Source organism: Halyomorpha halys, unplaced genomic scaffold (genome assembly GCF_000696795.3).
Source record: "Halyomorpha halys isolate HHAL.00 unplaced genomic scaffold, Hhal_1.1 Scaffold143.1, whole genome shotgun sequence".
Classification (NCBI taxonomy): domain Eukaryota; kingdom Metazoa; phylum Arthropoda; class Insecta; order Hemiptera; family Pentatomidae; genus Halyomorpha; species Halyomorpha halys.
The window spans coordinates 1,073,346-1,096,731 of record NW_027114557.1 but is presented as its reverse complement, the minus strand read 5'-3'; the positions used below and the strand labels follow the sequence as shown (position 1 = coordinate 1,096,731).

At 30.3% G+C, this 23,386-nt stretch overlaps 1 protein-coding gene across 4 annotated transcripts in view; it reads left to right on the top strand.

Moving 5' to 3' along the window:
* The first annotated feature begins 923 nt into the window (after positions 1 to 923).
* The window catches only part of LOC106678430 (peroxisomal N(1)-acetyl-spermine/spermidine oxidase), a 27,430-nt gene continuing 4,967 nt past the window's right edge, over positions 924 to 23,386 (top strand). Inside the window, exons 1-8 of one of the 4 annotated variants that reach the window (XM_014416911.2) lie at positions 924 to 1,061; positions 8,481 to 8,661; positions 9,799 to 10,051; positions 13,400 to 13,607; positions 15,967 to 16,197; positions 19,524 to 19,640; positions 21,324 to 21,526; positions 22,247 to 22,370. In XM_014416911.2, the coding sequence (XP_014272397.1) occupies positions 1,008 to 1,061; positions 8,481 to 8,661; positions 9,799 to 10,051; positions 13,400 to 13,607; positions 15,967 to 16,197; positions 19,524 to 19,640; positions 21,324 to 21,526; positions 22,247 to 22,370 (1,371 nt within the window). In that variant the 5' untranslated portion in view covers positions 924 to 1,007. The other 3 variants (XM_014416917.2, XM_014416914.2, XM_014416913.2) reach the window with 3 other exon arrangements.

Below are 23,386 nucleotides of genomic sequence, written 5' to 3'. Positions count from 1 at the left end.
TACCACGGTAAAAGAAGGCAATTTTTTTCGATTGAACATGAGTTTTTCCATTTAACACGCTTTAACATGTTAAACCAAAGATCATGAATACCCCTATTGTAAAACGTTTTACATTCAACACACCATGAATACTCCTACCCTATTAAAGCCAATGTGACCTCACTCCTTCCATCTACCGTAATTCTAGTGTTACCATTGTATTTATGTATGTTAGCATTGGTTTTTTTTTCTTTCTAAAATAACCCATTACTTCGAACATTAATCTATAATCGAAATCATGGATCATTTTGTTCTTTCAAAACAAATGAACTGTTGTTCGAAACGAATAACAACAGTTATTGTCATTTCGTTCGCCACTAGTGTCGTCATAAGTTCGATCTTTCGTTAAAACGGTTATACAACAGTGAAGGTAAAAGTGCCTCTACACGTTTGACAATCAATGGCCTGAATTTGCGGTCAGCCCGTTGAGTCGGTTTTTGGGAACAAATCAAAGGGCGCTTGTGCTGCATTCACACGTTTGTGTTTAGTTAACATTGTTTTAGAACTGCCAACAGATGAATATTTGTACTCTTCGTGTTTTAATTAATTACAGAACTCAACATTTGGATTCGACAAGTAAGTCTAGTTTAAGATGGTATATTTCAAAATTCTATAGATTTGTTGTCAGTACATTGTTTAATTTAAGTTTAATTAATTAACTTTGGCGGTCTATTTTTATTTAACATAGCACAAATTTATATTTATATTATAAATTAAGGAGGGGCCTTAAGTGTTTACTTGTGCGTGGCAAAAATATCTGTGTCATTGTAGTTAAGTGGTTTACAAATAATGTGTTATTTCAATTAATCAATCTCAATGTTTGAACAATGGTGTTTATGAAATAGGATCTTTATCAGTGAAGTGGATTTTAATTGATAATTATTCTCTTTAGATAATTTCCAGTCGTCCTACTACTCTGTTCGAAGCTATTGCTATTTTTGTTCATTCTCAGAAATAGATTGACATCAATGGCCTGGAATAATTTTTGGACATTCCTCTGTTTCACGCTCTTGTTTGGTTTGGTAAAAAACATTATTTATTTATATATATTTTTTTATACTCCTTAAATTTTTAAATAACCAGTAGCAATGAAAAACATGAATGGTTTTGAGTCAGTTATAAAGGTTTTCGATTCATTTGTTTCTAAACCAAGGGTTGTGACAAGAAGTGATTCGGATCATACTCAAGGCTATTAGTTAGCCCCGGTATAATCTACCGACGCCAGAGTCGATCCATTGCTGATATGAAAGAATAAATATTTCTTTTCTACAGCCAAACTTGAACCTGGGCCCAGTAGATAGGAGCAAAGCACCAAATTCTCTAACACGTTAAAATGCAGATAATATAGGATGATAAATAATTTAACCGAAGCTATCTAATGCCGAATCCATACATTTTTTTACTTTCCGCAAATCCAAATTACCTACAAATGTTTGCTAAACAAAGAAAGTAATAAATGTTGGAATACACACGCTTGGGTGTATCAGAGAGCCGCTGGCCAGTGGGTACAAAGAACGGGGAGGGCTGCTCCTATAGGGGATGAAAGGGTTAAGATCACCGAAGCCCTTCCCTCGGCGAGGACGTCAACCTAGGGGACAGTGTTTTGCCACCTCCCGGGTCTTGGTGGAGGGGCTACCTCTCTAAACAGCGGGTTAGCACATGCCTTCAGCCCATCAGAAAACTTTATGTGCCTACGGCCTATGAACTCTGGCACAGAGAGGAACTAGAGCTCATCATGGATAGCACTGTTCCTGGCTCTTTGGATTGAAGTTCCTCTGACTATTCGCCGAAGGAGGGAATTCTTGAAACTGCAGGTTTTTCAGCGTGGTCTTGAAGAGGTGTCGCAGGAACGGGGCACTATAGACTGGAGTTGGTAGGATTCACTCTGATACCGTCCCTGTTCAGTGCTGCTAGGATGGTGGCAGAAGCATTTTCGGCATGTTCGAGGGCTACCTTCGGATATCGTCTGCATTGGCTGCTACCACTGTCTCTGGGTGCTTGAGGGCTACTACTGGTGCCGTAAAAACGATGAACAGTAGAGGTCCCAGCACAGAGCCTTGAGGGACTCCGCAGGTGGTGGGGATCGGTGGAGAGAAGTGCACGCCTACTCGTACGGCGAAAGATCATCCGTATGCACGAGTTCAAAATGTTCAGCAGGAAGGCTTCACTCTTTCTGGGTAGCATCTTCAAGAGTACACTTCCCCAGATGCCTTGTTAACCTTAGTACGGCGTAGTACCGACTCCAGCTGGTTGAGGGTGGAAAAGATGGGCTTTTCAATTGGACTCAGTGACCTCCCAAGTTGGTGGTAGATGATATAAATCCACATATGTTGTCCAAGATAACCAATAAATTCAAAGACCGTTCTAAAATTTTGATCAGACAGTCGAAATTTAATTACTTGGACATTTAATGTTTTTATAAATGTTTACTGAAATATCTAGGACTGACTTTTGATACAAGGATCACATGGAGTCTTCATGTGAAAAAGACGCGGCTTACATTAAATGAGCTCCTAAAGATCCTTACCCTTTATTTCTCAGACGATCGGATCTAAAATTGTGACAGCGACACGTAAACTTACTTAATAAAACCCATTTAGACATACGCTTCACAAATATACGTGACTCAAAAAAACTCACATAAACCAACTACAAATATTTAAATAAAAAACACTACGTCAGATTACACGGCCTCTATGGTACATCAGTAACAGAACACTGCACACAGACTTACACACACCTATTAAATATATCGTAAATAAACAGCTATTCAATATTAGCTATATATTAAATAAAAAATAAACAGCTAGTTATAAAAAAAAAGTTAATTAAAAATATTTGAAACAATATATTTACACTTAAATGTAAGAAATCAGAAAAGTTAAAATAAATTGATACACGATCCGAATATATATATTTTGCAAATTCGCGCATGCGCCAGCGTGTGAATGGGTTATTCGGATTGGTTGGTATAATAGTAAATGAGCCGGGAAGAAAATGAAAATTTTTTATTACGTTAATAAAAACTGTGTATAATTACTAGTCAAAATAGATGAGTCCGCCAAGTATAGGTAGGGAGAATAAAAAATGGCGAAAAAATAATTAATTAAATATTTATACTAATATATTTTTAATAAATGGAATATGGTCCGAGTGCGGTTAAATTAAACTCAAATAGTTATAATTATTTGTATTTGAGCCTACGTTTCGCCCCACGTTTCAGGGCTTCGTCAGGGCTGTTTTGACGGGAGTCAGTCTTGATCATTCCATTCATTAATACACTCGGTCAATCAGCAATCTTCCACTAATATATTTTTATTCGATTAAAATTCTAGGAACGCAAACGTATTCAGAATAATAATTGTATTTTGTAATAAAAGATTATTCCTGTAAAAAAATTCCGGAATACAAATGTTTATCGTGGCTCGTCAATGGAATAATTTTCGCCCAACTCTGCTTAAATACACTATTAGGTAGAGAATTAAAAAAAAAAACTATTGTGTTAGGCGGGACTAATCCAAATTTGAATTTCTGATTCTACATTTAACAATACACAGTAAATTAATAATCCATTTCAAGTACATTATTATTTAAAGAAACAAATTCTCTTGTTCCCTAAGCTGTGAAATCCTTTGGTGTTATCTAATCACAGCTTATTCAAATAGTGTTATCAAGTTTGTTATGTTTAAATAATTTTCCCGAGTATGCTTTAACTAATCATTAGTTTCTCTAAAGAGTAGCTGTTGGTATAAGTTTCACTTCGTGAATTTTAGAGGTGATTTTTTTTTCTATTTAATATTTAAAGCTATCATTTGCTACCCCCATAGTTATGTTTATTTCAATCGATGGTTGTATAAGTTTTTCAGTTATATCTATTACAACTTGCTATGCTGGACCCTACACGCTTGTTTTCTTCTCTTCAATTTATTGGACTGTTAAATTTCATTTACTCTATTTTCATTATAAAAAGAACCAAATTCAAAACAAATGAAATGAAAGAAAATTCTACTGGAAGATTGTTGATTGACCGTGTGAATAGATGAGTAGAATATGGTCCGGGTGCGGTAAAAAAAACAACTCAAATAGTAGAATTATACTATTTTATTGAGCCAACGTTTCGCCCCACGTTGCAGGGCTTCGTCAGGGCTAAAAAAGATACAAACACATAGTTACAAAAGGAAAAAAGAGAAAAAAAAACATAAGTGTAAAATAACAGGGGTATAAAATGTAAAAAAGTAAGATATAATAAGAAAATTGTTCTTATTATATCTTACTTTTTTACATTTTATACCCCTGTTATTTTACACTTTTTTTTTTTTCTCTTGTTTCCTTTTGTAACTATGTGTTTGTATCTTTTTTAGCCCTGACGAAGCCCTGCAACGTGGGGCGAAACGTTGGCTCAATAAAATAGTATAATTCTACTATTTGAGTTTTTTTTTTTACCGCACCCGGACCATATTCTACTCAAAGAAGATTTTAGTATCAACTGCCTTCTAGTTCGATTTTTTTTAATTGTTCAGTATTTAAGTTTTCAATTCGCTGAGAGTAAAATAAAATATTATACAGTTATCACTAAAATCACTTTTTTAGTTAATTACTACTTATTTTTTTCGTTATTTGGTATTTTCTTTAATTATTATTTGTTTACATACATATGTTTAGTTTGTTGTAAGGTTATCAAATCTTATGTTTGCCTTTTTATAGTCAAAATTTAATTTAATATGGTAATTTTTTATTGGTATTGATTTGAAAGTTTTCTTCATTAAGGCAGATTCGGTAGCAATTTTTCTCTTTAATGGTAACTAAGCTTTTATATCTAAATTTTTATTTTAAGCAGTTCTCCTTGAGTCAAACTGATTTTCACAAGTACCTGCAGGCAGTATTTACACTTGTTAATAAGCTCATGTATTTTTTCTTTTAAGACAATTTATGAAATACCAACATTTATTTATACAAGAGTTCATGAAATGCTGAGGCAAGTATGTCAGTGATATTTTCAATGATATAATTAGTCTTGTCAAATCGATAGTTCAGTGGTTGATTATATTAAGAATGCCATAGGGTTTTTAAAACTTATTGTGTAAAATAAAATTGTCACTTCCCAAAAGTGAATAGCATATATAATTAAAAATTACACAGGCACCAGGATTCGGGACGGTTTGATAATTTATCAATTATTATGAAATGTGTTTTAAAATATTCCATCCGATACCCATTTACTCTGGCTTCTACCATTAAAACTTCATATGATATTGACCAAGATTAGTTAAATAACTCTAAAGGTTTATTCATGATTAAATAACTAAGATTGAACATATATTTTTTATTTCCATATGCCTGGAATTTATAGCTACTCTACACTGAAAAACTCCATTGATTTGTCTTCAACTGCTGTCCATTCTTCTGATAATTTTTTTTTATATTTAAATAAAAATCTTGTATTTTCATTTAACTATTCTATTTATCATGTATGGTATTGTTTTACAATGGGTTTTAGATCCTACGCAATTACTGGTAGCAAACATGATAACTTACTTTTGTTTAATAAATTTTTCTCTAACTTTCAATTTTGATTACCATAACTGAGAATATTTTGAATTTGAAATAGTTTTTATAATGTCTGTCTATTTAATCTTACAATTTATTTTATGTTTATCGTTAGCCTGTTTTATTCTTTGAGTTTATACTTTTTGATAATTTTTTTACTTTTTTGTAAACCTCCATGTTGGATTTGTATAGTGGCTCATTTTCTTTACTATCAGTATCTTACATATTTTCAATTTTCTCAGTTTCTCTCCTGACCTGTAGAGATTTTTCCAACCATGTCATTACCATGATCCTTTTCTTATTCAATGCTGAAATTTCTCAACATTCAATTTTCAATTATACTATATACCACATTCTTGATTCTATAATCTACTAACTGTGTTTTAATTATGAAGAGAAGTTTTGGTTAGATTTTGAAGTTTATTATTGGTTGGTAGTTTTAAGAACTGAAAAATTACTTGCACTATAAGTTTTCAAAGCACTTTTATGATTCTTAAAACTAGCAACTGATATCAAATACATTAAATTGGATTGTACTTTTGAGTACTTTAGGCACTCGACCCATTCTGTGAGTCCTTTTAAAAGTATTTACGCAGAGTCATTCATATGCCAATCAAGTACAAAAAGTACATGTGGCTCCCATCAGATTTCACAAACCATTCACCCAATATCATCTGATCACTTTTCATTATCAACTACTTCATTATTATTAAGACAATGGAAGGGATAAGTGGATGAAGTGGCTATGTAAGATTTTAGGATTTTTTGAATCTCTCGTGTGGTTGTAGCGGGTAGGTGCCTATCTAGCTAGTGTGAGGTATTTTAAGATCAAAATCCCATCGATAAATGAAATACCTAGATGTAGAAGGGGCTATGTACACTTCGAAACATAACAAGGTCCAACAAAAAAAAAATTAACTTTGTTTTCTTAAAATTATAACATAACCCCTTCAATTATTTTTTTTTATTTTCATGTTAAGACTCATTGTGATATCATTACTAGTCTAATGATATAAATACTGTTAATATAATTAGATGCTTACTCAGGCATAGTATACTCTTTGGCAATAGCTAAAACTTTGCACAGTACACTGTAAAGAAATAAGAGAAAGTAAATGCTTTACATACATTACATGTACTATCAACTATCATGCCAAACCTAGTGTGACAGTGCTTATTTATTTATTTATCACCCTACCCTGCCTGTTTAGGCAATACGCATATTTCTTCTCCCCTGTTCTCTCTCTCTCTCATTTTTTTTCCCCAGACACTCTAAATTTATTTTAGCATATTTTTTTCTCATCTATATCACTATACATTTTTTATTCTTTCTAACTTTTAATTTCTTTCTTGTCCATTGTATCATATTTATAATTTTTCTTTCAAACATTTCACTGTATTGGTTTAAATTGTTCAATATGTTAGACTAGTTTCATATCTTACTATGTTAATTCTATTACTCATGATAAACATTTTCTTCTGCACATTTCATTATATTTATTTCTTCAACACTTTTTGTTTTTTAATTTTACATAATTTATTTTGTATAATTCTTACTTCTGTAATACTATATTTCATCTTCTAATGTTGTTAATCAAATATTATCTATTTCTATTGTTATTAATCGACTGCTTTCTGCTTAATTCGTTGTTATATATATTTCAAAATTAATTTATTTAATATATGAAGGTGGTCAGGATTGCGGTCTAAAAAGAACGAAATAGTTTTCAACTATTTATTGTCCGACTTTTGCCACACTTTGTAGGGCTTCATAAGGGCTAAAAAGATAAAAAAACAAAACAATTAAGAACATTACAACAATAAGATACAGAAAAGTAAATTAAGATAGGATAAATATTATGTAAAAAATAAGTGAAAAGAAAATTATATATAAATAAAAGGAAAGAAGATATAAAATAGTACTAATTTAAAATAAACTTAAACAATGATAAGAATAAAAAATTATGTTACAATGATAAGAATAAAAAAGTATAGGAGATGCATATAAAACAGAAAAGTAGATGTCGGAACACGAAATTTAAACACACTAATAGACAGAAAATGAAGAAGAAAGTTGAGATAAAATAAAGGTATTGAAAGAATAAATACAAATATAATTAATAATGATAATAAATGAGCAAAGAACCAGAACCACCAACCTGTTCAAGACGATAGGTTAAATAGACATTGGCATGTCAATGTCTTATTTTATATTATACGGTCAACTAGTTATATATATAATTTATTTTATTTTTATGATTCTCTAAGCGATGGTTCTTATCTCTTTTTTGTTTTTTTAGTCCTGATGAAGGCCTGAAATTCAGGTCGAAATGTCGGCATAAATAAATAAGTTTTTGTTTATTTGTGTTGGTTTTTTGTTTTTTCTGACCTCACCCCCGACCATCCTCTCACTATTTAATCAAAGTTGGTTAATGTATTAATGTTTCAATTGAAATTTGACCGCTTTTCTTTTAAAAATATTTTTTGAACAGCAATAAAATTTATCTTCTCAAAGTTATTGTAATTGCTACATGATTCATAACTGTCCCCCTTATTTTAAATTGAATTGATAAACTAACTTTTAATCCATAATATATTATGATAATTAATTTTTGAATCCTGTATATAATATTTTAGACGTTCAAAATTTTTGCACATTTTTATGAAGTATGTTTATATTTTGATGTAATACTTTTACCTAATTTCTTTAAATTATATATTATTAATCTTGTGAGTATAGTTAATCCACTTGGAAGAGCTATCGCGCATATGACATATGACTTCTGGAGTATTAAAATGATCTTACCAGATTACTTGATATCTGTACATATCATATAAGTATTATATATAGATATTATATACGTATTATATTTATATTTTTTCTGTTACATTAGACTATAAAAATGTTCTCACACAAAGTACTTGTCAGAAGAAAACAACCTGAAATTTTAATTATCGGTGGAGGTGCAGCAGGAATTGCTGCAGCTCAACGGTTATATGCAAATGGATTCACTAGGGTAAAAATAATTGAAGCTGAGAAAAGGCTCGGTGGACGGATCAGAACAATACGGTTTGGTATGTTTTATTATAACAGTGGAACCTCGATATAATGAATATCCAAGGGGCTTTTAAAAATTTTGTAATATCGAGATTTTGATGGCCATTAATTTATTAGTAGTAAATTGTATGGAATTCAATCTAGTTAAAATAATTAATATATGCAGTACGATAAATAATAAACACTTCGATCAGGGTAATTTTATAATGGTTATAAATAAAAATGAGTGAACTGTATTGGAATTTAAGTAATTGAATAGTGGACTGTATGGATAGATTTGAATAAAGGCACAAAATGAATTTTACATTGTATTTTTAACATATATTATAACCAAACAACAAAATTAAATATATAAAATAAAAAATAAAACTTAATACAAAAAAGATATTGAACTTGGCTAAATAACCATGGTTTTGCAAAATGGTCTGTGGTCAGCCTTGCTCAAAAACAAAAAGTTAATTTTTCATTATTACGTACTTGTACTAATCTGATTTTTATATATTCATCATTTAAAGAAGAGTAGATTTGCTAAAATATGAGACCTATTAGAGCTATTTACGTTCAATAGTTCTCGAGATATAGCTTATTAAAAAGCAACATTTCACAAAAAAATGCACTGAAAAATCAGTAGTTAGTGAATTTATTTTGAGAAATCTATATCTCAAAAACCATTTGACGTACAGTTGACTATTAGCACTCAAATCAAAGCTAGTTTAATGTACTACAAAACTATATCTCAGGAACTATTGAACGTAAATAGTTCTATTAGGACTCATATTGTAGCAAATTTATTCTTCTTTAAATGATGTTCTATATTATATATATTATGAATGTTATTTATTAGTTTTTTTTAGCTTTTTTTATTATTTTAAAGATATGAGGCTTCGTTTTGTATTCCTCCTATCTTAGAAGACCTATATTGCTTAGCAGACTCATCAATTTTGTCTAGTAACTATATATAGTTTTCATTAAAGTAAAGTAATAAAAAATAACTCACTTTTTATATAGAGGTTATTTTTATTCACAAGAATGAGACTAGCTCATGGGGATTTTAAAAATATTTGTTTGCATGATATTGAGGTTCCACTGTATTATCTTTTACTTCTTAAAATATTTTGTTCAATATATTTCATAGTAATATTGATGAATTAAAGGTGGTAATGATATTGATCTTGGTGCTCATTGGGTTCACGGTGAAGAGAAAAATGTGGTAAATGAAATGGCCGGACCGAAAGATCTCCTAGAACATTCTGGAGATTTTAATGATGTTAATTTTGTTTTTTCTGATGGAACGGAAATGAAACCTGATCTTGGAATGATGCTATTTGAACAAGCTACCAACCTTCTTGAAGATGTTGATACCCTAAGTAAATCAGAGGGTTCCGTTTTGAACTACATAAATGACAGGTATGTTTTTAATTTAAGATAATAGGTTACTCATAAAAGAAGTTTTTTTTTAATTTATTAGTTTTAGTTTGAGACAAAGCTTTTTTTCTAATGTGGTAGTTGTCTTTTTTGCAAAAGACTTGCTTCCTGCTCTGAGTAAGAATATTCACTACGCTGGACCAACACAAACTAAATATTAAACTAAACCACTCCCGCTCTCCGATAGAGCCTTTCATATCTTACCTTTAAAATATTCACTTACCAGCAGATTAGGCAATGCTTCGCAATTGCTAGATTTAGGGATGCAGGTAGATTAATTAAATATAATTGAAAGTTTGATATAAATTAATATATTTAGTTATTCACACATTGGATTAATGGTTAAATGAATTGCTGATTATATATATTTAGTTTTTAGCATTATATAATAAAAATATATGGTAAAAAAATAGTAATAACTTCAAAACAACTCAAGCAATCCCCATCTTGGCTTGGTTTAGGGTCCTATAAATTGCACCAAAGGGCATACATCAGATCAGTTATACTTATCAGAACCGGAGTTATAAAATAAAATGTTAAAGAATTTCTTTATTTAACAAAACTAATATTTCACCCTTATAAGGGCATTAAATCTAAACTTTGCATATAATTTACCTAAATAAATGTAGGTTAAAAGATCAGATAGTCAGCTTTCTAACAGATTTATCAACATTGAAATTGAATAAAATGTAGAGGAGTTATGAATGATTATATGAACAATGGTCATCGGGAGAAAATGAATCAAGGTGAAAAATTACTAATTTTTAATTTATATGAAAAATGGTATTTAAACGAATATTATTTTTAGCCATTTTTCAATTTCAGGCACTTTTTAAATATTGCTCGATTAAACTATCTTAAAGACTCCTCTTCCCGTTTAAAGCTAATATTTCAAAAGTGATATTGGACCGTCGCTCCCCAGAAGTCTTAGCGGGGCATGTCCAGCGGGGATGGATTGCCTTTTTTTTGTGTTATGATCTCCTCTTGTGAGATCATGACATGTCGTACATCGACCAACCTACTCCCTATATTGTCTGTTTAAAAAGTCAGATAAGTAAGGGTACCATGGAGGGTGGGAGTTGAGGGTTTCTTGCTGTTTAATTTCAGGCGCTATTTAAATATTGCTCGATTAAACTATCTTAAAGACTCCTCTTCCCGTTTATTATGTATATTATGTAGCTGTAGCTTTTTTATAAAACAATTTATCTTACTTAGATTAGAGGTGAACTCTAAAAACCATTCACTAATAACGAAAAGAGCAATGTTTGAAAAAAAAATTTACATAATCAAGCTACATTTTAAAATTAGCTGGAACTAGAAATCAGCGTGGATCTGCCACTCTTACCCTCTGATAGACCATTATTATTTTTTTATTACATTTAAAAATTGGTATTGTAAAATTATACGAATCATCGATGTTCTGCAGCAAGAAGGAATCCAACAGCTTTCTGGATAGCACACTTTTTACTTTACCTGGTCTGGAAAATTCTATTAGAATGCAAAACCTATATTGTGTTTATATTTTTGAGAAGCTGTTATTTTTATTTTGTTTCGCATAGCTTAACTTATTAGTATCAATGTTGTTCCACTAAAAATTATAATATTCGAAAATACCCAATTTGTTTTTAAAACAATTTTGATCTCTTTTCTCTCAACTTTATTCTTTTTTAACATCCGACGTTTCGACCTCTCAGGTCATTCTCAATACATATATATATATGTACATATACCCAATTACCAAAATATACCCAATTTGTTTGTTTGTTAGTTTTAAAAGGGCGTTTAACAGCCTGGTCATCAACGCCCGTTGGTTGTAAATACCCAATTTGTTCAAACCATCCTTTTCACAGAACATAAATGATATAGAAATAAAAGTTAACTTTTGTTGTGTGGCAATTCAATATTATTTAATCTTAAAATAATTCTACTTGTGTTACGTTCGTCTTGGTCAAGAAAGGTACTAAAATAGCAGAATAACTATTTATTAGTTATTAAGATAAAAACATTGTAAGATAAACTATAATAATGTACGTAGAAAGTTGTAATAATAATTTATTTATTTGTTTATGGGGAAACCCCTGTACAAATAGAGTTAGCCTGTAAAGTAAATAATTTAACAATCATTGTAATAATAATTAAATAATAATAACAATCTACAAACTATTAGATTATATAATAATATAAGCTAATAACATAACATTATACCTAAATGGTTAAGTAAAAATCATTTATATAAGCTAATAACAGACAGTATATCCAAACTGGAATTTCTACATTTGAGTAAAAAAACGACATTACTTATTTAATATTACATTATTTACTTAAAAACGACATTACTTACTTAATTGTTTTGGAAAAACAAGTATATAAGTACAAAAATATACATAGAAAGTTGTAAAAAAGATGATATATTAAAATTTAAACTAAAATATTTATGTATGGTGTAATAAAAAATCAAGTGGATAAATACTTATGCAGAATAAAATGCACCATACTTACACTACACTAGTTCTTTTTTTTAATTGGACAAAGTAATGCATTTGCAATTCTATCACTTATTACTGATATAATTTCTTTTATTCAGTAAATTTTCCCTTATTATATTAATTAAATTAAATTATCCCTTATTATAGTTTTTCTTATTATTCATTACACTTGGCGGTTTTATTTCAAGCTAACAGCCCTGAGGAAGGCTAGAAATTCCGGCCGAAACATTGGCACAATTAAATAAGTTACTTCAACTTATATGTGTTTTATTTTGACCGCACCCCCCAACTATTCTTCTCTTCGTACTAAATTTTTTTTTTTATATCACTTTTTGCATATTCTATCTATTCTACAACTTTTTAAGTATATTTTCTTAATTTTCTCATATCTTACAAAGTTTGTATCTTGTTCTCATTCAGCCCTGATGAAGCCCTGCCAAGATGAGTGAAACTCTGGTTACTAATAAATATTTTTTTCACTATTTTTGCACCTTTCTTGGCCGCTATAAAATCAGATACAGTCAAATAATAATCTTCCAATATTAATTTTTAAATTTGTTTATTTTATTCATGTTTGTTTTACATTTATCATATTTGAGTTGGTAAGAAGCCAAGAGATATTTGTCGAAACTTTGTGAGTAAGAGATTTTTTTTTATATCTAACAGTGCCTGGACCAAATTTACGCTAAACAATTTTGAGAGTAAATCTTCAGGCACACAAAGATAGCAAAAACAACTCTTAGAAAAATTATTACTTGTACCTTTTGACTTCTTAACAATTCATTTCCTAATGTTATAATGTTATTTTGTAAAAAAAAAAAAAAAAAAAATAACTTTCTCATAGGGTTAAACCAATTTTATTTCAAGCTCTGCCAAGCGATAAGTTAGAGGCATTTTATAATTGGCTTGTGAATTATGAGTGTTCTGTAGAAGGCTGTGATTTTCTTGAAGATGCCTCAGCAAAAGGTTTGGCTCATTACCAAATATGCGCTGGCGATCTTCTAATTAGTTGGAAGAAAGGAGGTTATCACAGCATTATCGAAATGTTACTGGTGAGTAAATATTTAATCTTTAAAAAATTATTATTTTTTAAAGCTTTAAACCTTAACTGCTCAAATTAATTGAGACATTTCCTTGGTCGAGTGGGGTCAAAATATTCTGACATGAGCTGTTAAGGTTTATGTGAAGGAAAGCTTTAAAGAACTGGCTCGGATATAAACATTTATTTGGGCGAAGATAACAATAAAAACATAAATGTAAAATCAAAATAAAATAATGAATAGGAATTAAAATAAAAGTATCTTACAAGATAAAATCTAATGAGTAAACTGAATTATGAAAGGGAATAAACAAATTTACAAAATTAGTGGCCTGCTACTCCGATAGATCAGAGGAGACATTTCTTGATACCAGCAGGACTATTGTTGTAAACTTGTAGACACAGCTTTTTTGGTCAACTTGCAAAAGTTAGTGGGCCCATGTCTATACTAATTAAAATTAAGGTATCTAATTGTCCAACCTTAATTGAATGAAATGTCATGAAGGTACTTATCAGACACTGTGACAATATTACCACTAATCACAACCAAAATTAAATGTTTAAACACCACATAATTCATATAGACAGGGTCTGGTAACAGAATCAGACAAACTATTAAATGTCAACTGGCCAGTTGATTTTAAGCCATAGATTGTTGACCCGTTGCTAGGCAAATAATCCCCACTGACCGTTATTCCTGCATTTAACCCATTGACTGTTTATCCCAAGACAACCGTAAGTGTTAAGTAGCAAATGGTTTATCCCGTGACAGTCACAGGCAAAGCGTCAAGTACCATTCAGCTTTTTTCATGCCACACGCAGGCAGGGTAAGGCGTTTAAACTGTTTAGTCTACCAAAGATATCTAAGGCTATGGCTAGATTCTTTCCTCTGTTTTCTAAGATTATTTTAACTGAAGAAGGAGATGTGGTTAAGTTTTGAATTCAGTATGCCGTCATCTTTGGAACTGATCACAAAATCTTTCACACCAGAGTTTAGTGCTTCATCACTTATTGTAAGCATTTACAATGGAGTAATTGAATTTGGGTCCAGAATTTTTTTATTTTGACCAATCTCCTTTTTTCTGGCTATCATGAATAAATTCAGTAGATATAATAATTATAAATTATAAATTTTGAACAAAATTATTAGCGTCAATGAAGATTGTTGTGAGGATAGTTCTAAAGTAGATCAGTATGCATTAGGCCAAAGCGAAGCTGACAGGGTAATATGATTATATCTAACAGTGCCTGGACCAAATTTATGCTAAACAATTTTGAAAATAAATCTTCAAGCACACATAGATAGCAAAAACAACTTTTAGAAAAATGATTACTTGTACTTTTTTGACTTCTTAACAATTCATTTCCTAATGTTATAATGTTATTTTGTAAAAAAAAAAAAAAAAAAAAACTTTCTCATAGGGTTAAACCAATTTTATTTCAAGCTCTGCCAAGCGATTAGTTAGAGGCATTTTATAATTGGCTTGTGAATTATGAGTGTTCTGTAGAAGGCTGTGATTTTCTTGAAGATGCCTCAGCAAAAGGTTTGGCTCATTACCAAATATGCGCTGGCGATCTTCTAATTATTACCTATCCCATTGAAAATTATTTTTATCATTTCTGTGATAATAAAAAAATTTTACTTATTGATAATTTATTTAAATGTAAAGCCTAGTATTTGTAGCTAGTGACGCTGGCCAACGAGTATGAAGTCTGTCTCGATTCTACCAGAGCCTCATTGAAGCACCCAGTTTTATTTATAACACTTTTTTTTAAAAAATGCATTATTATTTTCATTTTTTAAAATTTTCTATATACACTAATTAATGTTGTCAATCAGAGAATAAATAAATCAGAACAAAATAACACACCTTGAGCACATTAGATAAGACTGCTTCTCATTCATAGCCAGATGTATTAGACCTTTCAGTAAGGAGCTGACTAAAGCGAAACTGATCTTAGATCCACAGTCACCCAATACCTCAACACACCATCAGTCACCCACGTTGATGAAAAGAAATTTTTTATTTCATGTCACTATTGACAACTAAGCAATTTTTTTTTTAATTTTATGAATAATTTGGAATTTAATTTAAATCAAGTTTGTTTTCTTTTGTTTAACCTGAATTTTAAGTTTGTATTGTCATAAGCTTTATTAAGTTCCTTTTTTTATTTAATGTTTATGTATATATTTTTTCTTTTTTAAATGTTTTCAATTCGACTATATTTATTTTACTTTAATTACCATTAATGATTGGGCTAGCAAAGGTTCTTTTTTGAACCCCTAGCCGCCATAACACCATCATTTCATTTGAATTATAAATAAAAAGCAATTTTTATCTTATTCTATGGATTTTTTTTTTTTATTTCAGAGTCAATTTTATAAAGATAATATAACATCTACGGTCGATGATACTATTATATTAAATTGTGAGGTGTCGCAGCTGGACTGGACTGGAATGGGTGTTTTAGCTAAATGTAATAATGGAAAAGTATATTACGGTGACAATGCCATAGTTACAGTATCACTCGGTGTTCTAAAAGAAAGGAGTAAGACTCTTTTTGATCCACCACTACCTGATTATAAAAGGAAAGCTATTGCCGTAAGTACTTAGATAACTAAATAAGATAATTTAACCACTAAGTCAATTTATATCAAGTCCATGGTAAAACAATGTGAAATTAAAATTGACTGAATAATGGACAGTTCATCCAAAGTATAGAACTAAATGAAGTAAGAAGCATTGTTAAGGGTTATTTTCATTGGAAATGAATAAATAATAAAGTTGTATACCCTTAGCCAGAGGATAAATAATTGAACAAAGTGAATTATAAAAAACTATTAAATAGAAAATATCAATTCTAAAATACTTAAGTTTAATTCTTATATCATAAAATCCAGGAATTATTTGGAGTACAAATAGGGTTGGGTGTAATTATATACCAAGCCCTACCATCAAACAAGAAAGAATATAAATAAGACATTTTGTTTTTTAACTAGGAAATATTGTTGCTCCGGGGATATAATATAATGATGGTACTGTACACTTTGGGAAATTGACTTTATTGTGTTAGTGAGCTCAAAATATTTGTCACTGAAGGAATTTTCTTCCTACAATTATGCCGATTTGCAGACATGTAGTAAATACATTTTTGAGCTTACCAACTCAATAATGTCAATTTCATAGTTATTAATGAAAATCTTGCTGATGGTTATATATTTATCAATTTAGTAATATCTAGGGGGAAAACTCTCTTAAAACTTCATGCCTTTTTTATTTACAAGTTTTTAACATTTCAGACCTCAAATTCTTCTTTTTCAAATACAATCCTTAAAAATCTTTAAAAAAAAAAAAAATATTTTAATCACTTTGCTGAATTACAATCTTTTTTTAAAAAACATTTTGTATTATTATAAAATTAAAAACACTTATATCATATATTAAAATATTAATACCCACCTTATGAAAAACATAATGTTAAAATTATATTATTATAAGTACCTAATTATTATCTCATTAAAATTCACATTGCTAAATTTATAGTAACACTTTTTATAAATACGATCTAGAGATAGCAGGAAAAAACAATTATGCTTTTATAAGGTGGATGGTAATATTTTAATGTATAATATGTTTTTAATTAATTTAATAATACAAACTGTTTTTTAAAAAGATTGTAATTTTTTTAATTTAAGATTTTGTTTAAAATGTTTCATAAAAGTATATCATTGGAGAAGTTTGTCGGGGGGTGCGGTCAGCAAAGAACAACATAAATAAACAAAACCATATTTATTTATTTTATGCCGACGTTTCGACCTGAGTTTCAGGTCTTCATCAGGGGTTGTGGCGTAGAAGGTTCAGTTGCAAGCCTACCTTCTACGCCACAACCCCTGATGAAGACCTGAAACTCAGGTCAAAACGTCGGCATAAAATAAATAAATATGGTTTTGTTTATTTATGTTGTTCTTTGCTGACCGCACCCCCGACAAACTTCTCCAATCATTAATCTACGGTCAACTATCTACACCTCATAAAAGTATATCCTTTATGATGTCTTCCAATGATCCGGCACCTCCAAGAATGGCATTCTTTTGTTTCATTGAACTTTGACTTTTTTGTAACACCTATTCACTTGAATCTGATCATATTAACTATTTAATTAATCATTATGAGAGATAGTTGACCATGGATGACGTACTAGGAGATAATGGTTGGGGGTGCGGTCAAAATGAAACACAGATAAGTTAGTGTAGCTTATTTAATTGTGCCAATATTTCGGCTAGAGTTTCTAGCCTTCATCAGGGATAAGAACAGAAAAAGATAACCAATAAGTATAGAAAATAAAAAAGATAATATAAACTTCTTTTCCCATTTTTCTTACCCACGTTATTAGTTATGTTCACCATATATTATTATTGTTTTCAAAATAATTTTTTTTTTTGTATTATTCAATTACTTATGTATACATTTTATTTTCCACTTTTCTCATCACTTCATTTTATTAATTCCATTCTGTAAAATTATTCACTTTGTGTCATTCTGTTTATATATTTTTTTTTATTCTCTATACTTATTGGTTGTTGTCTTTTTCTGTTCTTAGCTCTGGTGAAGGCTAGAAACTCTAGTCAAACCATTGGCACAATTAAATAAGTTACACCAACTAATTTGTGTTTCATTTTGACCGCACCACCAACCAACCATCTTCTCATAAAAATTTTAGTTGTTTATATTTTTCTAAGCCCTGATGAAGCCATGCAAAGTGAGGTGAAACGTTGGCTCTGAACAAATAGTTTAATTCCTGTGGATCGCACCCAGACCATCATCCTTTTATAGATTAAATAAATGTTTTTAACTGCCATTAATAATATCGCTCTACAAGCAATCATAAATAAATCAGAAAGGAACAGTATTCACAAAGATGACCCAAGTTCTGGTCTATGCAGACGACGTCGTCATCATCGGTAGACCCCTGCAGAGCATTAGGACTGCTTTCGAAGCGATGGATGTCAAAGCAAAGAAGGATGGGCCTGCATATTAATGGGGAAAAAATCAAGATTATGCTGTTGGGTAAGAAGCCTCTGGACCAGAGGATGAGTTGCCTGCCAATGGGCTCCTATAATTTCGAAGTGGTTAGAAGTTTTTCTTACCTTGGCTCTATTATCAATGAGAACCAGGATGAAGAAGATGTTAGAATTGCTGCTGGAAATAGAGCTTATTGCTCCCGTGTAAGGTTAATCAAAAGCAAAGTTGTTAGCCGTACCACCAAGTTCACCCTATACAAAACGTTGATAAGGCCAGTCGTCACATACGGTGGAGAAACTTGGACCCTGAGCAATAAAAGCATTAACCTGCTAGACAGGTTTGAAAGAGTAATTCTGAGGAAAATATTAGGACCCGTATGTGAGAATGGTAATTGGCGAAGAAAGAAAAATGGTGAACTCTTTGGGCTCTATAAGGTATGCAGCATCTGCTCGTACATAAGGATACAGAGGCTTAAATGGCTTGGCCATGTAATGAGAATGAGCAAGGAAAGAGTGGCTCATAAACTGTACAGTTACGTTCCGGATGGTGTGCGGCAACATGGTAGGCTGAAGGGCCGATGGAAAGATTACCCAGTTACCCTTACAGAAGATAGAGAAAGATGGTTAGCGGCCGTTGAGCAGGCCAAGGGCAGCTTCATGCGGCTGTTGTGCCAATAAAAGAGGATGAACTGTCATTAATATTTTCTTAAAGAGAGTTAGGTACCAGAACGCCTTTTCAATGGTTCCCATCTCAAATTGAGTCCTGCGTATATGTATTATATTTATATTGAATAAAAATAGAAATAAAAATGCAAATTAAAAATATGATGAAAAATAATAATTATAAAAAAAATGTATTAGCATTATTATAATAATTTATTTCATTACTTATATTTTTTTTTTCAGGGTTTGGGCATTGGCACAGTCAACAAAATTTACTTACAATTTCCATATACTTGGTGGCCGAAAGACTCGTCTGGATTTAGTCTCCTATGGCTTCCAGGTCAAAAGGTTCTGCAAAAAGTGTGTATAAATTTGAATGGGTTTAATTTTTTTCTATTTTCTTTTTCAAAGAATACCCTCACGACTTTCCACTTCTTCATTAACTTATTGAAGACATTCGAACAATTGTTCAACATGGTTTACTTCTAATTCTTCATATATTCTTTAGAATCCCTCTAAGGGATTTATCTTGATAGTAAAAAATTGTCATTATACTTTTTTTGTCCATCTACTTGTAACTCTGTAATTGGACTTGTATTTAACAAATAATAACAACTTAAAAAACAGAAGAGACAAATTTTATAAAACACAACATAAGTAACCAAACACTCAAGTAAACTTAGAAATAAAACGAAAAGTTACCGTGCAGTATTTCTCATATCCCCCATCAACAGCGTTTTTGTTTGCCTTCTTCTACAAAAGTACCCTCAGGCTAACAATATTGTCTATTTTGTGCTATTAAATCCATTTTATCCAATGGACTGGACAAAATGTCCACTCTGGTTGGAACCCACTGGCTTATATTAAACAGTTGAATCCACCATGATTGGTTTTATTATTATTGTTGCAAACAGAATCTAATGTCTAAAGGAATTTCCGAAACCCTGTAAATGCCAAGTTCTGCTTGTATTGGTGATCGTAATTGAAAGATTGAAAATTAATGAAAAGAAAGGTAATTCTGTAAAAGCATCATAATATTGCACAAAGACACAAATATATATATATATATATTGTAATATTGAAAAATTTATTAAAAATAAATAAAAGAAATTTTTGATAGTTTTAACTTAATTCTCATATCTAGAGTATAGCTTGTGTTCAAAATAAAAGCATCAATATTAAATAGATAGTAGAATATTATTTAAATTTTATAACATTTTAGACTCTTAAAATCAGGGTGGGTTTCTAGGCAATCAGAACATACATTCAGCTACTAATGGCACAAAATTAAATTATTTATTAGCTACCTTTACAAATCTGCTTCAATTCTATTTTGAGCAAAACTAACCAATTACTCTATGTATTCTCAACAAACAAACCCTCACTAACTCTAAAAAAAACATTTTGTGTTCTTTCTCAAAATGCTATTTCTAAAGTCATCTCAGCAGGCGATCCAAAACAAAGAGTACCTTTTTCTTCTCGGATGACTCTTTGATGTCTTCTTTCTCTAGATGTCCCACTGAGGGAGACAAAAGATATTTATGAACTCTTGCATCCAGGATACGTCCTCCCTATCTCCCTAACAACGTCTGCATTTCATCAACCATGATCTTTTTTTTCTTAAATTTACTTTAACTACAATTATGATGGGAAGTTAAAAAAGTGTTTAAAAGATTTGAATTTGCTCAACATGGCTTTGTTTTAAATGACGTATTTATTATAGACTTTATATATAAAATAAAGTAAAATATTGGGTTAGTAATGTTAATAAAATGAAATAAGACAAATAGAATTTTATACAATGAAACAATAGAGAAAATATGAGATTAATTATTACAAACAAAATTAATCACATTAAAATATTCTTTAACAAACAAAAAATACTAAATGATGACGCTTGCTCGGTGAAACTAATAATAACTATTTGTATGACACCTGCTCGTTGAAACTAATAATATCTATTTGTCTGACCTGTCAATTATCATTATTTTTTTTTTTAAATTCTAATTTAAATTATTTTGACTTTTACTTGTACTTTTTCAGGGAGAATATCCATGGGAACTTGAAATTATAGGTTTTTATCCTGAAAAAAGAGCTGTTAACATGTTATCAGTTTGGCTAATTGGTAAAGCAGCTAAGGATATGGAAGGTTATTCTGATGAACAGGTGAAGGCTGGGTGCTATAGGGTTCTAAAAAAGTTTTTAAGTTTTAAATTTACAATTCCGGAGCCGATAGACATTGTGAGGTAAACATTTTATATTATAAATTATGAAGAAGATGGTCAGGGGTGTGGTCACGGGAAAACAAAAAATAGTTGATTACTATTTATTTGCCGACGTTTCGCCCCACTTTGTGGAGCTTGATCAGGGCTATTTCAGTTGAGATCTTTTGAAAAAGTAAACACTGTTAAACGCTGAACAACGTTTCAAAAGATCTCAACCCGAACAGTCCTGATGAAACTCAACAAAGTGGGGCAAAACATCAGCAAATAAATAGTTGTTAACTAACTAACCTGTGACTGCATCCCTGTCCATCTTCTTCATAATTTGAAAGAATACAGTCAATTATTTATGTATATAATATTTTATGTTATAAATTATTATAAAATTCTTTGTTATTTTTTAACATTTACTGGTACTGATTTTTTTGTTTTTTTTACATAGTACACAGGGTACCAGGATGTTCTCAACTCAGTTCCCAGTTCCGATCTATGTTTTTTATTTTAGTTTTGAAGATTTCAAAACTAATCTTTTTAAAATGTGAAGGAGGTGACCTTTATCGATCGTAGCAGTACAGATTAAATTTTTTTAAAAAATATATAATCATAGCTGTGCTTTTTTAATTCTAGATACACCCATACCCTGTATATTTGTGTATGAAAAAAGTGACTGATTAAAATTGTATCATCTAAGCATTATTTGGAATGAAATGTTTTGCCAAATTAACATGCCACTTATATTTTTAGGAGCAGTTGGTATTCTAATCCTCATTTTCGAGGTTCTTATAGCTACAGAAGCATCAATTCCGACGGTTTGGGAGTGACTGCTGCCGATTTGGCAAAACCTTTGAAAAATCATTTTGGAAAGGAGGTAATTTTTGTTTAAAATAAAAATTTATATAAAATTACACATTATTAATTACTCATGAATAACTTCTTTATAGTTGTGTCTGTTGTGAGAAATATCGGTTTAAGAGAAAAATATTAATTACTAGACAAGCTCTTACCCATGCCTTTGCTCTTGGAGTATTTCATTTCTGCCAGTTCATTTTAATTTAATTTTTAATTTTAAGCCTAATTTTTGTAATAAATTGTTTTTTTCTAAAATGTAATCAAATTTATGTCTTTCCGAAATGGTTCCCTTTACAACCTTTGTTCCAAAACCTGCCTTAAAGTTTAATTTTTTCTAAAAGCGACAATCTCAAAATTTGACTATATTTGTCCCATTGGATAGAATAAAAAATAAAGAAATAGTAAATTTTATGAATCATAATGAAAAAAATTAAAATTGAAAAACGTAAACAGAAAATCATTACAGCTTGCTCTAAGGAAAATCATAACATAGTAAAGAGAAATTATATTTTTTTATAAAATAATATGTAATATAAATATAATAATATTAAAAGTGTGATGGAGTTGGATTGTGAGTTGGTTCCCTTTTATTTAAGAAACAGTTAAAAAAAACAAAAACTGTTACATTAAATTTTTATAAATAAAAGATGTATGGGAAAAAAATAGTATAATATACTTCAAACTTATACTGGAAAGGCTCAATTTAATAAAATAAGTTTTCAGTCATAAGTACTTAAAAAACATTATTTACATAAACTCTGCAACATTTCTTTTTTTTATGTATAAAAATGGACATTCTGGAGTCCTATTCCATCTTCAGGGTTTGTTTCATGAAATATATGCTAAAAAAACAGTAGTTAGTGGATTTATTGTCGGAAATGTTTATCTCAGGAACCATGAGATGTACAGATGTCTATTAGCATTCAAATTAAAGCAAGTTTAATGTACTATAAAGTAGTTAGTGAAGTTTTTCTTCATAGGAGTAGTAGTTTTCCTGATATTTGCCAAAAAACTATATTTATAATATCAAAATTT